Genomic DNA, 14,597 nt, shown 5'->3' on the forward strand with positions numbered 1-14,597 from the left:
GCTGATGTCATATTAGTTCTATGATTGTATGACTAATGATCAATGGCAATTTCCAGCAAACATCTGCAGCAGAACAGGTTTTCAGTTTGAACCCAAGCACTGTGTTTAACCTCCAGACAGTAGTCAAACTAGAATAGTTGCATCATGTGACTGAGATAGGATACAAAGACACAGCTGGGAAATAGTTCCCATGTGACATCTCTAAGGCAGACATTCATAGGTATTGGGATCGTGCCTCCAGGGAAAACGTCTCAGACAATTAGGGTGTTACAGCCTATTAGAGCAAATATTAATGTTTAAATGTTACATACATAGGAAGCTGTGAAGCCTTGATGGAACTTTAGCTTTCCATGTACTGTATTTACGATTAAGCACAGTTGTCATCCTTGCATTTAATATTTGAGTCAGGGGAGACAGATCTTCTTGCTGGTATGCTTGGAGAACTGAGAACCTCTCTTTATCTTGGACTTATTAAACTGCCCCTAACAGTGAGATCCTCCTTTCAGATTTACTTAGCAAATTTAAAACTAGGTACTGTAAGAAATTAACTACATTAGCAACTAGAATGTCTGGTCTTCAAATCCACTGCACCCTGTGAAAGTACAGGGTGGCATCCTAGTATTTCTGAATAGTAGCTGGAGAGTGTACTGATTAAAAGCTCTGCCTCTGACACAGGAGACCTGGGTTTGAATCTCAGCTCCTCCTGTGTAGTAAACCAGCACCTATTCAGTGAGAAGACCTTGGGCAAGACTCCCTAACACTGCTACTACCTATAGAGTGCGCCCTAGTGGCTGCAGTGATATAAATGTTTTGCGTCTTGTCTACTTACAACTTACAGTGGGTTGCAAAAGTATTCGGCCCCCTTGAAGTTTTCCACATTTTATCATATTACTGCCACAAACATGAATCAATTTTATTGGAATTCCACATGAAAGACCAACACAAAGTGGTGTACACATGAGAAGTGGAACGAAAACCACACATGATTCCAAACATTTTTTACGAATAAATGACTGCAAAGTGGTGTGTGCATAATTATTCGGCCCCTTTGATCTGAGTGCAGTCAGTTGCCTGTAGACATTGCCTGAAGAGTGCTAATGACTAAATAGAGTGCACCTGTGTGTAATCTAATGTCAGTACAAATACAGCTGCTCTGTGAGGGCCTCAGAGGTTGTCTAAGAGAATATTGGGAGCAACAACACCGTGAAGTCCAAAGAACACACAAGACAGGTCAGGGATCAAGTTATTGAGAAATGTAACCACTTCCAGATTCCGGGTGGTTTGGCTGATCTGTGCTGCGGGGGCTCTTCAGCCCGCAGCACAGATCAGAAATCAGGCAGGGCGATCAGACCTCCCCCCTTTTTTCCCCACTAGGGGGATGTCCTGCTGGGGGGGGGTCTGATCGCCGCCGCGCTGCTGTGCCTAGCGGGGGGGGCTCCTCAAAGCCCCCCTCCGCAGCACTAGTCCTCCCTCTGCCTCCTTCCCTCCCTCTCCCGTCCCCTGTGTGTGGCGCAGGACGGAAAGCCGTCCTGCGCCGGATAGGATAGGCTTTAGCCTATCAGATGCCGGCGATCCCCGGCCAATCAGTGGCCGGGGATCGCCGATCTCCTCTACGGCGCTGCTGTGCAGTAGCGCCGTATATATGTAAACACCGGGGAGGATCTTCCCCGCGTGTTTACATTTACCCTGCGAGCCGCAATCGGCGGCTCGCAGGGTGTTCACGGAGACACCCTCCGTGAACTGACATGGAACGGCCGCTCTTACGAGCGGCCGTTTCCATGGAAACCACTTCAGGATTCAGGGGCGTAGTTAAGCGTACGCAGAATCCTGAAGTGGTTAAAGCAGGCTTAGGCTACAAAAAGATTTCCAAAGCCTTGAAAATCCCAAGGAGCACTGTTCAAGCGATCATTCAGAAATGGAAGGAGTATGGTACAACTGTACACCTACCAACCAAGACAAGGCCATCCACCTAAACTCACAGGCCGATCAAGGAGAGCGCTGATCAGAAATGCAGTCAAGGGGCCCATGGTGACTCTGGACGAGCTGCAGAGATCTACAGCTCAGGTGGGAGACTCTGTCCATAGGACAACTATTAGTCATGCACTGTACAAAGTTAGCATGTATGGAAGAGTGGCAAGAAGAAAGGCATTGTTAACATAAAGCATAAGAAGTCCCGTTTGCAGTTTGCCACAAGCCATGTGGGGGACACAGCAACCATGTGGAAGAAGGTGCTCTGGTCAGATGAGACCAAAATGGAACTTTTTGGCCAAAATGCAAAATGCTATGTGTGGCAGAAAACTAACACTGCACATCACTCTGAACACACCATCCCCACTGTCAAATATGGTGGTGGCAGCATCATGCTCGGGGGGTGCATCTCTTCAGCAGGGACAGGGAAGCTGGTCAGAGTTGATGGGAAGATGGATGGAGTCAAATACAGGGCGAACTTGGAAGAAAACCTCTTGGAGACTGCAAAAGACTTGAGAATGGGGCGGAGGTTCACCTTCCAGCAGGACAATGACCCTAAACATAAAGCCAGGGCAGCAATGGAATGGTTTAAAACAAAACATATCCATGTGTTAGAATGGCCCAGTCAAAGTCCAGATCTAAATCCAATCGAGAATCTGTGGGAAGATCTGAAAACTGCTGTTCACAAACGCTGTCCATCTAATCTGACTGAGCTGGAGCTGTTTTGCAAAGAAGAATGGGCAAGGATTTCAGTCTGTAGATGTGCAAAGCTGGTAGAGACATCCCCTTACATATAGTTACATAGTTATTTTGGTTGAAAAAAGACATACGTCCATCGAGTTCAACCAGTATAAAGTACAACACCAGCCTCCTCCCTCACATATCCCTGTTGATCCAGAGGAAGGTGAAAAAACCCTTACAAGGCATGGTCCAATTAGCCCCTAAAGGGAAAAATTCCTTCCCGACTCCAGATGGCAATCAGATAAAATCCCTGGATCAACATCATTAGGCATTACCTGGTAATTGTAGCCATGGATGTCTTTCAACGCAAGGAAAGCATCTAAGCCCCCTTTAAATGCAGGTATAGAGTTTGCCATAATGTCTTCCTGTGGCAATGCATTCCACATCTTAATCACTCTTACTGTAAAGAACCCTTTCCTAAATAAATGGCTAAAACGTTTTTCCTCCATGCGCAGATCATGTCCTCTAGTCCTTTGAGAAGGCCTAGGGACAAAAAGCTCATCCGCCAAGCTATTATATTGCCCTCTGATGTATTTATACATGTTAATTAGATCCCCTCTAAGGCGTCTTTTCTCTAGACTAAATAAACCCAGTTTATCTAACCTTTCTTGATAAGTGAGACCTTCCATCCCACGTATCAATTTTGTTGCTCGTCTCTGCACCTGCTCTAAAACTGCAATATCTTTTTTGTAATGTGGTGCCCAGAAAAGAACCCTAAAAGACTGGCAGCTGTAATTGCAGCAAAAGGTGGTTCTACAAAGTATTGACTCAGGGGGCCGAATAATTACGCACACCCCACTTTGTAGTTATTTATTTGTAAAAAATGTTTGGAATGATGTATGATTTTCGATCCACTTCTCACATGTACACCACTTTGTATTGGTCTTTCACGTGTAATTCCAATAAAATTGATTCATGTTTGTGGCAGTAATGTGACAAAACGTGGAAAACTTCAAGGGGGCCGAATACTTTTGCAACCCACTGTACATATTGCTATACAAGTCTAACTGTGAACTGTGGAATGGTCACTGACTGCAGCAATTTACAGGGATGTCTTAATGGGGTATTACATTGTACTCTTTACAATTTACTCTATAAATTGCTGTGAGCTATGTACTATACATGAATATTAATGAGGCCTAATTGCTTTCCATGTACCTGCACACAGATTTAACGAAATCAAGTATTTAGCTACAATTAATCCATGCATAACATTCGTATTCTAAAACACCTGAAAATAAGATCATTTCTGTAGTGCATTTCAAAATGTACCATTCAAGCAGAGGCGTATCTAGAGGGGTACAGGCATGGCTCATGACACATCTGAAAATTTGCGCATAGAAAACGCGATTGCAAACGCAGAGCAATGCAAATTCCAAAATGCCAGGAAAAAAGCGAAGATAAGTTTGCTCCCTGCCTAAGACACAAAAAATAGACTATGATCAGTAGTTAAAGAACACCTGAAGTGAGAGTGATATGGAGGCAGCCATATTTGTTTCGTTTTCAACGATACCAGTTGTTTGGCATTCTGCTAATTTTTCATGCACCAGTAGTGTCTGAATCTCGCACCTGAAGCAAGCATGAGGCAAATCCAGTCAAACTTCAAACATCTGATCTGCATGCTTGTTCACGGTCTATTGCTAAAAGTATTAGAGGCAGAGGATCAGCAGGACAGCCAGATAATTTGCATTGTTTAAAAGGAAAAAAAAACAAAAAACAATATGGTGGCGTCCATATCACTCACTTTAGGTGCCCTTTAGGCCTCTTTCACAGTGCGACGTTAAAGAAAATGTTTTAACGTGGACTAACGCACAGCAATACTAAGTCTGTGCAACATTCACAGTGCACACGTTGCGTTTGTGTGTAACGTGTAGCACTATTAGAAAGTGCTGCATGCTGTGCGTTATACACGTTATTAACTGCGTTGGACTGTTTGCACATGCTCAGTAATGACTTGGAAGCATACTTTTCATTGCCTGTATGCTCTACTGTATACTACGATAACAGGGCATAGAGTTGCGTTGTGACATTTGTGGGATGTTGCGTTGTTAGTTTGCGTTGCATCTTTAACGTTGCATCATAACGCAACGTCCCACTGTGAAAGTAGCATTAAGGAGAAAAAGCAACAATTTTATACTATTTTATACTGGAAAAGTTGTACATAAATTGAAAAAAAAAAAAAAAAGGGCTGGGAAACATAGCTCTGGAAAGCACATTGTAGCAAAACAAAGCACAAATGTAAGTAATTATATGGAGTAGGTGTACACTTACATTCAAGGTTTTCAGATCAATAAAACGTTACAGAGCAAGTTCTGCTCATACTTTGAATTGGTAATCAAAGGTACCCATTAATTTCAATCATTGCCTGGAGCCTAACCTGAAATAAGCTCACTGAAATTGTACACCAACATAAAAGATGAATCAATATTACTATAATCTATAAAAACTGCAAGATTTATTTTTTTAGCCCCTGTTTACAGCACTAGAGCCAGATTTTTAGAAAAAAAAAAGTATTTTGGTTTTGGATAGTTAGTGTGAAAAGAGGCAAGGACATCTTTTGGGATTTTAGTGTTCTGGGCTTTTTGGTCTCCTTTAGCTCCTTATACGTTCCTAGTGGTTCAAGGTCAACATGAGCTGTCTGGGTATTCTGTAGTGCTCTCTGTGTTCCCATATTTCCCATAAACTAACAACACTTTCTGTCCTAACAGTAGGTGGATACATTTCTCCTACAGGAACAGACACAGCAACAAATGAAACCTTTCTGTAGCATGGGGAAGAGAGCAAGTAGTAGTCAGTTGGGGTTAGTGATCACACTCTGCCTGTCAGTGGTCAGTTGGGTTAGTTGTCACACTCTGCCTGTCAGTAGTCAGTCGGGTTAGTGGTCACACTCTGCCTGTCAATGCTCAGACTCTGCTGTCAGTGATCAGTCGGGTTAGAGGTCAGTCGGGTTAGTGGTCACACTCTGCCTGTCAGTGGTCAGTTGGGTTAGTGGTCACACTCTGCCTGTCAGTGGTCAGTTGGGTTAGTGGTCACACTCTGCCTGTCAGTGGTCAGTTGGGTTAGTGGTCACACTCTGCCTGTCAGTGGTCAGTCGGGTTAGTGGACACACTCTGCCTGTCAGTGGTCAGTCGGGTTAGTGGACACACTCTGCCTGTCAGTGGTCAGTCGGGTTAGTGGACACACTCTGCCTGTCAGTGGTCAGTCGGGTTAGTGGACACACTCTGCCTGTCAATTTCAGTGGGGTTAGTGGTCACACTCTGCCTGTCAGTGGTTAGACTCTGCCTGTCAGTGGTCAGTCGGGTTAGTGGTCACACTCTGCCTGTCAATGCTCAGACTCTGCTGTCAGTGATCAGTCGGGTTAGAGGTCAGTCGGGTTAGTGGTCACACTCTGCCTGTCAGTGACCACTGACAGACAGAGTGTGATCACTACTCCAACAGACCAATAACAGGAAGAGTGTGACCCCTAACCCGACTGACCACTGACAGGCAGAGTCTGAACAATGACCGGCAGAGTGTGACCACTAACCCGACTGACTACTGAGAGTGGTCAGTTGGGTTAGTGGTCACACTCTGCCTGTCAGTGGTCAGTTGGGTTAGTGGTCACACTCTGCCTGTCAGTGGTCAGTCGGGTTAGTGGACACACTCTGCCTGTCAGTGGTCAGTCGGGTTAGTGGACACACTCTGCCTGTCAATTTCAGTGGGGTTAGTGGTCACACTCTGCCTGTCAGTGGTTAGACTCTGCCTGTCAGTGGTCAGTCGGGTTAGTGGTCACACTCTGCCTGTCATTGGGCAAAATAGTCTCCGCCAATCACTGGTCTTTATTTTGCTTCTCATTGTGTAAAAGATGCAGATATGCCAAGGAATGAATGCAGTGGTGTCAGTACCCGCTTTTGGGCATTTGCCTTAAACCATAAAAAAATGGCATGGCGAGGTGGCAAACAATACAATCCCAATGCCCAAAAATTGGGGTTTCCATTCAGTGGGGTTAGTGGTCACACTCTGCCTGTCAGTGGTTAGACTCTGCCTGTCAGTGGTCAGTCGGGTTAGTGGTCACACTCTGCCTGTCATTGGGCAAAATAGTCTCCGCCAATCACTGGTCTTTATTTTGCTTCTCATTGTGTAAAAGATGCAGATATGCCAAGGAATGAATGCAGTGGTGTCAGTACCCGCTTTTGGGCATTTGCCTTAAACCATAAAAAAATGGCATGGCGAGGTGGCAAACAATACAATCCCAATGCCCAAAAATTGGGGTTTCCAAGTAAAGCTGGACTCCAACTGGAAGCGGAGACTTCTGGCAAAACACGAAAAAGGGGCACAGGAGCCCTTGTGGAAAAAAGGCACCCATTATAAAGGCAGCGATTTGCTGAAAAGCAGGAACATTTGGGCACCCGGAGGCGCCCAAAAAAATTGCAGGCCCAAAGGCCTGCTAATTTGCAAATTGCAGCATTACGCTAGCTATGCAATGCCACAATTTAAATACCGACATACCTCGGCACGCACTATTTTATCCAGCGCCTCCGAGCGCCCATATTTACTTTCTTTGCCGCGAATTGCAGCTGTGCAGTGGCACGTCTGGTGTTAGGCACCACCTGGGGAGTTAAGAGTTAGGCATAGGTAGAGGGAGGTCTTAGGGTTAGGCATCGGTAGAGGGAGGGTTAAAGTATACCAGAGACGACTGATATTAAAGATTTTTTACTTACCCGGGGCTTCCTCCAGCCCCATAAGCACGGATGAGTCCATCGCCGTTCTCCTGAGTGCCTCCATTAAGCGGCAATCAGCTCCGGTGTTCAGCTCAGTGACGTCAGCAGGGGGCCTTCTGCACATGCGCGGACCTTCTGCACAAGCGCAGAAGACCCCGGCTGATGTCACAGAGTCAGACTCTGCCCGACTGAGCCGAATATCGGGAGCTGATTGCGGCTTAACGGAGGCATTCAGGAGGATGGTGAGGGACCCATCCGTGCTTATGGAGCTGGTGGAAGCCCCCGGGTAAGCAAAAATCTTTAATATCCGTCGTCTCTGGGTCACTTTAAGGGTTCTGTGTGAGAGTAGGGTTAAGACATAGTAAAATATTGGTAAAGATTACCAATAATTTACTATTGGTATTAAAGGGAACCTTAACTGTAAAAAATGTAAAGTGTTTCACTTACCTGGGGCTTCGACCAGCCCCCCACAGCTGTCCTGTGCCCACGGCATGAAGAACCGATCCTCCGTTCGTCTGCTGCAGCCAAGTTTCGGTTTAGCCAACTGATCAGTCGGCGGTCCACTGCGCCTGTGTGGACCTTGGAATGCGTAATCTGGTACATATACATGACATCGAATGCATCCTGCACAGGCGCAGTAAGAGATAACTGTTTACTGCACCTGCTCAGGATGCGTTTGATGACATGTATGCGTACCAGGATACGCGTTCCAAGGGCCGCACAGGTGCAGTGCGAGACCGAAACTTGGCTGCGGCGGGTGAACAGAGGATCGGTTCTTCTTGCTGCAGGCACAGGACAGGGGCTGGTCAAAGCCCCAGGTAAGTGAAACTCTTATTTTTTATTACAGTTAAGGTTTCCTTTAAAGGAATACTGTAGGGGGGGGGGGGTCGGGGGAAATTGAGTTGAACTTATCCAGGGCTTCTAATGGTCCCCCGCAGACCTCCTGTGCCCACGCAGCCACTCACCGATGCTCCTGCCCCTCCTCCAGTTCACTTCTGGAATTTCAGACTTTAAAGTCTCAAAAACCACTGCGCCTGCGTTGCCGTGTCCTCGCTCCCGCTGATGTCACCAGGAGTGTACTGCGCAGTCCCAGTATGGTCTGTGCCCGCGCAGTACGCTCCTGATGACATCAGCGGGAGCGAGGACACGGCAATGCAGGCGCAGTGGTTTTCAGACTTTAAAGTCTGAAATTACAGAAGTGAACCGGAGGCGGGGCCGGAGCAACGGTTAGCGGCTGCGTGGGCACAGGATGTCTGCGGGGGACCATTAGAAGCCTCGGGTAAGTTCAACTCATTTACCCCCGACCCCATACAGTATTCCTTTAAGTAGTTGAATATTGGTAACTTTACCGATATTCTACTAGGACAATCCCTAGTGCTCTTTTTTACGGGTGGCTTTTTTTTTTACATGTACACACTTCAAAGTTTCCCTTATCTACACACTCAGACTTCCAAGGTCCAGCTTTGCTTGCACAGGTTTGCTGGTTGGAGAACTTCTAACCCACTCGGACGTCTATGACGGCATCAAGTATTGTAGTAAAAGTGCCTCTCATTTAATATAATATCATGGTTACAGCTAAAACTTTATTGGTGATGGGCAAAGAACGTTCTGTATTTAATACAGTGGTCATGGTAAATTATGTAAATCTATCCAACAAATATCTATTTATATGCAGCATCAACATACCAACTGTAATCTTTCAGGCAACCGATGTCTAACTTGTAAAATTCAACTCCAGACACAGTTCTAAATACATTATGTGGTTGGTTGTTATATTTTTGTGTTAAAATGGGTTTTTGGAATACAGATCCTGTTTTAAAGAGACAGCTACCAATTCTTCCTGAAAGCTCTAAATATTGAAATAGTTAAAGGCAAACATTAAATCATGTTAAGTTAATTAATTCCCCACAAAACTGGCCTTAGACTGTGTTATGGACATTAGACTATGGTAGGGATTAGATTGTGAGCTCCTCAGAGGGACAGTCAGTGACATGACTATATTAATTCTGTGAAATGCTGCAGAAGACGTAAGTGCTATAAAAAATACAAATGCATCCAGAGATTTTATCTGATGGCCACCAGGAATTGGGAAGGATGGTTTTCCGATTTACAGGTTCATCGGCCAAACCTTTTTTTTTTTTTTTTGCTTTCCCATAAATCGACTGGGATATGTGAGGGTGCTGGACAGAAATGTACCCCCCCCTTTTTATTTTCATGGTTGAACTTGATAGACTAAGGTCTTTTTTTCAACCAAACTCTGTAACTAGGTTGTAGACAAAAACACACGGTGGCCCATATGCAATTTCATTTTTCACCTGAGTTATCTCCTAGGACAGTGCTGTCCAACTTCATGGGCATGGAGGGCCATTTTTTTTTCTGACCCCATGGTGGAGGGCCGAAGGTTCTTGCTGGAGCCGCAGCCCCCCCCCCCCCCGCAGTAAAAAAAAATGCAATTAAAGGACAATTAGATTGGCAGCACTTTCCACAAAATGCAATGCAATTGGCAGCAGATCCCCACAAAATGCAATTCAAGAGGTCATTGAAGTTGCGCGCGCTGAAAAACAAGGGTACCGTTCTGCGTAGAGCGGCGGGTGTGGCCATGGACCAGAATGTGGGTGTGGCCACGGGTGGAGACAAATTTACATGAAGTTAGCAATGTGGGACATTAGATCAGGACAGTGGTGACAAACCTTTTGGAAGCCGAGTGCCCAAACTGCAACCCAAAACTCACTTTATCGCAAAGTGGCAACAGCAATCATGATGCCCCCAACAAGACAAATTTAGCAATCATGAGGCCCCCAACAAATCATGAGGCTCCCAACAAGACACATTCAGCAATCTTGAGGCCCCCAACAAGACAAATTCAGCAATCATGATGCCCCCAACAAATCATGAGGCACCCAAGAAGACAAATTCAGCAATCATGAGGCACATAAATAGACAGCATTTCACATAAATAGGCAGAATGCCCCCTTAATATGGTTGACACCTCTCACCTGGCTTTTAAATTCTCCTCTACTGGCTGCTGTGCCTGGCAATAGTGTTTTTGGCTGGATTGGGGATGATGTGTGGGCTGAAAGGCCTTGCGGTGATGCTGTGGCCGGGCTGGCGGTGATGCTGTGGTGTGGCCAGCTGAGGTAGTGACAGGTGCCCCCCAGTTAGATAGTGACAGGTGTCCCCCCAGCTGAGGTAGTGACAGGTGCCCCCCAGTTAGATAGTGACAGGTGCCCCCCAAGTTATATAGTGACAGGTACCCCCCAAGTTAGAGACAGGTACCCCCCAAGTTAGAGACAGGTGCCCCCCAAGTTAGATAGAGACAGGTGCCCCCCAAGTTAGATAGAGACAGGTGCCCAAGTTAGATAGAGACAGGTGCCCCCCAGTTAGATAGTGACATGTGCCCCCCAAGTTAGATAGAGACAGGTGCCCCCCAAGTTAGATAGTGACAGGTGCCCCCCAGTTAGATAGTGACATGTGCCCCCCAAGTTAGATAGTGACAGGTGCCCCCCAAGTTAGATAGTGACAGGTGCCCCCCAAGTTAGAGACAGGTGCCCCCCAAGTTAGATAGTGACAGGTGCCCCCCAGCTAGATAGTGACAGGTGCCCCCCAAGTTAGATAGTGACAGGTGCCCCCCAGCTAGATAGTGACATGTGCCCCCCAAGTTAGAGACAGGTGCCCCCCAAGTTAGATAGCGAGGTGTCCAGTCCCCGTTACCTGTCATCAGCGCTGTCCTCTCCCGTGTCCCCGCTGGCGCTGCCTCAGCTCAGACCTCACAGATCGCGGCGACTGAAGAGAGCAGAGTGCGCATAGCACCCGCGCGGAGGAACTTCACATGCGGAAGTGACAAATGAGGTCACGTCCGCATGTGAAGTACTCCGTGTATGCGGGTACTACACATGCGCACTCTGCTCTCTTCAGTTGCCGCGATCTGTGAGGTCTGAGCTAAGGCAGCGCCAGCGGGGACACGGGAGAGGACAGCGCTGATGCAGGCCAGCGGGGACACGGGAAAGTGCATGTTTTGAGATTGCAGGCATGGCACCTATAGCGGAAGCCATGCCTGCAACTCAGGGAGACGAGCGGGCCGCAGCTGGAGGTCTGGCGGGCCGGATGTGGCCCGCGGGCCGCCAGTTGGACAGCGCTGTCCTAGGAGATAATTTTCATATTCTCTTTAACCACTTCAGCCTTCAGTGTTGTTTCACCTTATGCATCCGAGCAACTTTCACCTCCCATTCATTTGCCAATAACTTTATCACTACTTATCACACTGAAAATGATGTAGATCTTGTTTTTTTTCCACCACCATTTAGGCTTTCTTTGGGTGGTACATTTTGCTTAGAATTATTTTATTATAAATCCATTTTAACAGGAAGATTAAGAAAAAAAAAAACATTATTTCTCAGTTTTCGGCCATTATAGTTTTAAAATAATACATGCCACTGTAATTAAAACCCATGTATTTTATTTTTCCATTTGTCCCAGTTATTACACAGTTTAAATTATGTCCCTATCACAATGTATGGCGCCGATATTTTATTTGGAAATAAAGGTGCATTTGCTTCGTTTTGCGTCCAACACTTATTACAAGCCCATAATTTAAAAAAATAACAGCAATGCATCTTGCTACATACATACATACATAAAAAAGTTCAGTCCCTAAGGTAACTATTTATGCTTTTTTTAATTGCATATTTTTATTTTAACCCCCCCCCCCCCCCCCCCCCAAAAAAAAAAAATGTTGTGTAGCTATTGGGGAGTGTGAGAGGCAAAGGGCTAGTTTTAAAAGTAAAAAATAAAAATGTAATTATCTGGAAATTTTTATTTCCAGATGTAAATGTTACTATTTGGCCACAAGATGTCCTCGCAGCTCACTTCTGCATGGGTAGCATTACTACACAGAGTGGAAGTAATGCGTGAACAAGACAGAAGGGGCTTTGTGAAAGACGAAGCCGTCTCATAGATGGCATCGGTCTTTTATACAGGGAATTAGATCAATGAATGGGAACTGTGTTCCCATTCATTGATCTCTGGGCTAATGGAAGGCGGTACAAGGGCGCACGTCCGGCTCACCGGCAGTAGTGTAGGCTATCTGGACAGAAATACCCCTCCAGATAGAATTAAATGGTTAAAATAACAAGCATTTTACAATTTGAAAAAGTACTAAAAAGTTAAGGAAAAAGTACTATCAAAATGATTTGGAATATTTTCCTGCTTGTTGGTGGTTCCAAGGGCATTTTATGATAAGGTATGAAAATATCACTTAGGAAAAAACTCTGGGCCTGAGGCCCATAGGCAATTCGCTTTTTCTCATGAATTTTCACCTGCGTGATATTTTCACACCTTGTGATAAAATGCATTTTAAACCACCAGCAAGCAAGAAAATACTCAAAATAATTGATAGAATTTTTTTTTGAACAACTTTTGGGTCCTTTTTAGTTTCAGAGAAAACTCAAGAGAAAAAGTTAATTGCATATGGGGCTGTATTTAATTTATGATAGTAGAAGTTAAGTCTTAGTTCTGCCCTCTCCCTTTGCCAAGCTTCACCACTGGCCTTTGATTGTTAACTTCCTGGACCAGTGGGAAAATCCCACTACCTCCTTGTTAAAAGGGAATCTTAAAGTGTACCAGAGATAGTTTAAACTACAGATTTGATACTTACCCGGGGCTTCCTCCAGCCCCATAAACACGTCTGAGTCCCTTGCCGTCTTCCTGTGGTCTGCCGTTCAGCCGCAATCAACCCCGGTAACTGGCTCAGTTGCGCCAGTCGTGGTCTTCTGAACATACATGTACTGGGGTCTACAGACAGCTGTGGACACTTGTAATATGTCATACCTCATAACTTAATATTTTGAGAGGTTGTGGGCGAAGGGAATAGAGATATACTAGTACCAATGTTAGAAATATATTTATCTATCTATATATCTATATCTCTCTATATCTATCTCTCTATATATCTATATCTATATATCCCCATGCACCATGCCAACAAACAAACAAAAACAAATTAACAATCAAATGAATTGGCTCTTGGGTGCATGTGGATATAAAATATATAACCTTTATTAGTATAATACCATGTAAAAAAAAAAACACACAATTCATAGAAAAAACCCCTATACAAAAAATCCCACCAAACCTAAAAACGCCACCTATCAATAGCTCTAACACATGTGACTGCAGTCCCCAATCATATGATGCTGATCCCCACACTGCTGGTATAGCTGTCTATATGCTGTAACCGCACACAAATGGAATAGTATTAGTGCATAAGGTCTATACAGACGTCAGACCAACTGATTCCAATTGCAGATCGGCTGCAGGCTACCAGACATAACCGGTCTTGTAGTACCGATGCTGTACTAGTCCAGTTTCCACTAAGCATAAATCACAATGCTCGGATCTCTCCCATGTCACAACTTAGATGCAAGGTGTGTAGCTGGGCTAATATGGTCCTCAGCTTACAGTTCTAAAAACACTGCCACTTGCAGGGTGAATATGCCCTCTTAAAGTGGAAAAATCAATTTTGGATAGTGTTCTGCATAACCAAACTACTCTTAAAGACCTAAACAAATAAAATTGGAACAGTCCGTACATTTCTTACCATTTTATTCCATAGTTGATGAGAGGAATCATTAAATTTTCTGTAAAAAGAAATACATTGTAGTCAGAATGTTTTCTGCTGTCCTGTGTATGAAACAAGAGGTGATTGATTTATTCTGTATTACGGTAATTTGTCTTGAGAAGAACTCATGGGGAAACGTGATTGATTTCATGAGTTAAATTGACTTGCTAAGATGGCCATACACTTCTCGATGTTTCCCATCGATAATATCAGGAGTGGCGGCAGATCGACTGTCCATACCATGCACAGTATTGAATAGTACAACACTGTGGTTTGATGTATTTTGTTATATGCTTTATTTTTTTTCTATGTGGAAGGAATTGATCTTTCTTTAAACAGATTTGATCTGAGAAGGGTCTATTTAATAGTCGAATCTAGTAATCATCCATCAGTGTATGGCCACCTTTTGTCTCAAAATGGCTAGTTTCAGTCTCATGATCACATCTTGCCACTGATTTCTGGTTGAACCCACAAAGGAAATAAAAAAAGAGCCATGATCACGTGATCATGACCAGCAAATAAGAGACTGATAAATTAGATAATTGATCAAGCTGCATGAATTTATGTATACA

At 44.7% G+C, this 14,597-nt stretch overlaps 1 protein-coding gene across 4 annotated transcripts in view; it reads right to left on the minus strand.

Moving 5' to 3' along the window:
- The window catches only part of NUBPL (NUBP iron-sulfur cluster assembly factor, mitochondrial), a 78,149-nt gene that overhangs the window by 29,286 nt on the left and 34,266 nt on the right, over positions 1–14,597 (minus strand). For all 4 annotated transcript variants that reach the window (XM_068253459.1, XM_068253462.1, XM_068253461.1 and 1 more), the window contains one exon: positions 14,005–14,044. In XM_068253459.1, coding sequence (XP_068109560.1) covers positions 14,005–14,044 — 40 coding nt within the window. The remainder of the gene's footprint in view (positions 1–14,004; positions 14,045–14,597) is intronic.

The sequence above is a fragment of the Hyperolius riggenbachi genome, chromosome 9, assembly GCF_040937935.1.
Source record: "Hyperolius riggenbachi isolate aHypRig1 chromosome 9, aHypRig1.pri, whole genome shotgun sequence".
Taxonomy (NCBI): domain Eukaryota; kingdom Metazoa; phylum Chordata; class Amphibia; order Anura; family Hyperoliidae; genus Hyperolius; species Hyperolius riggenbachi.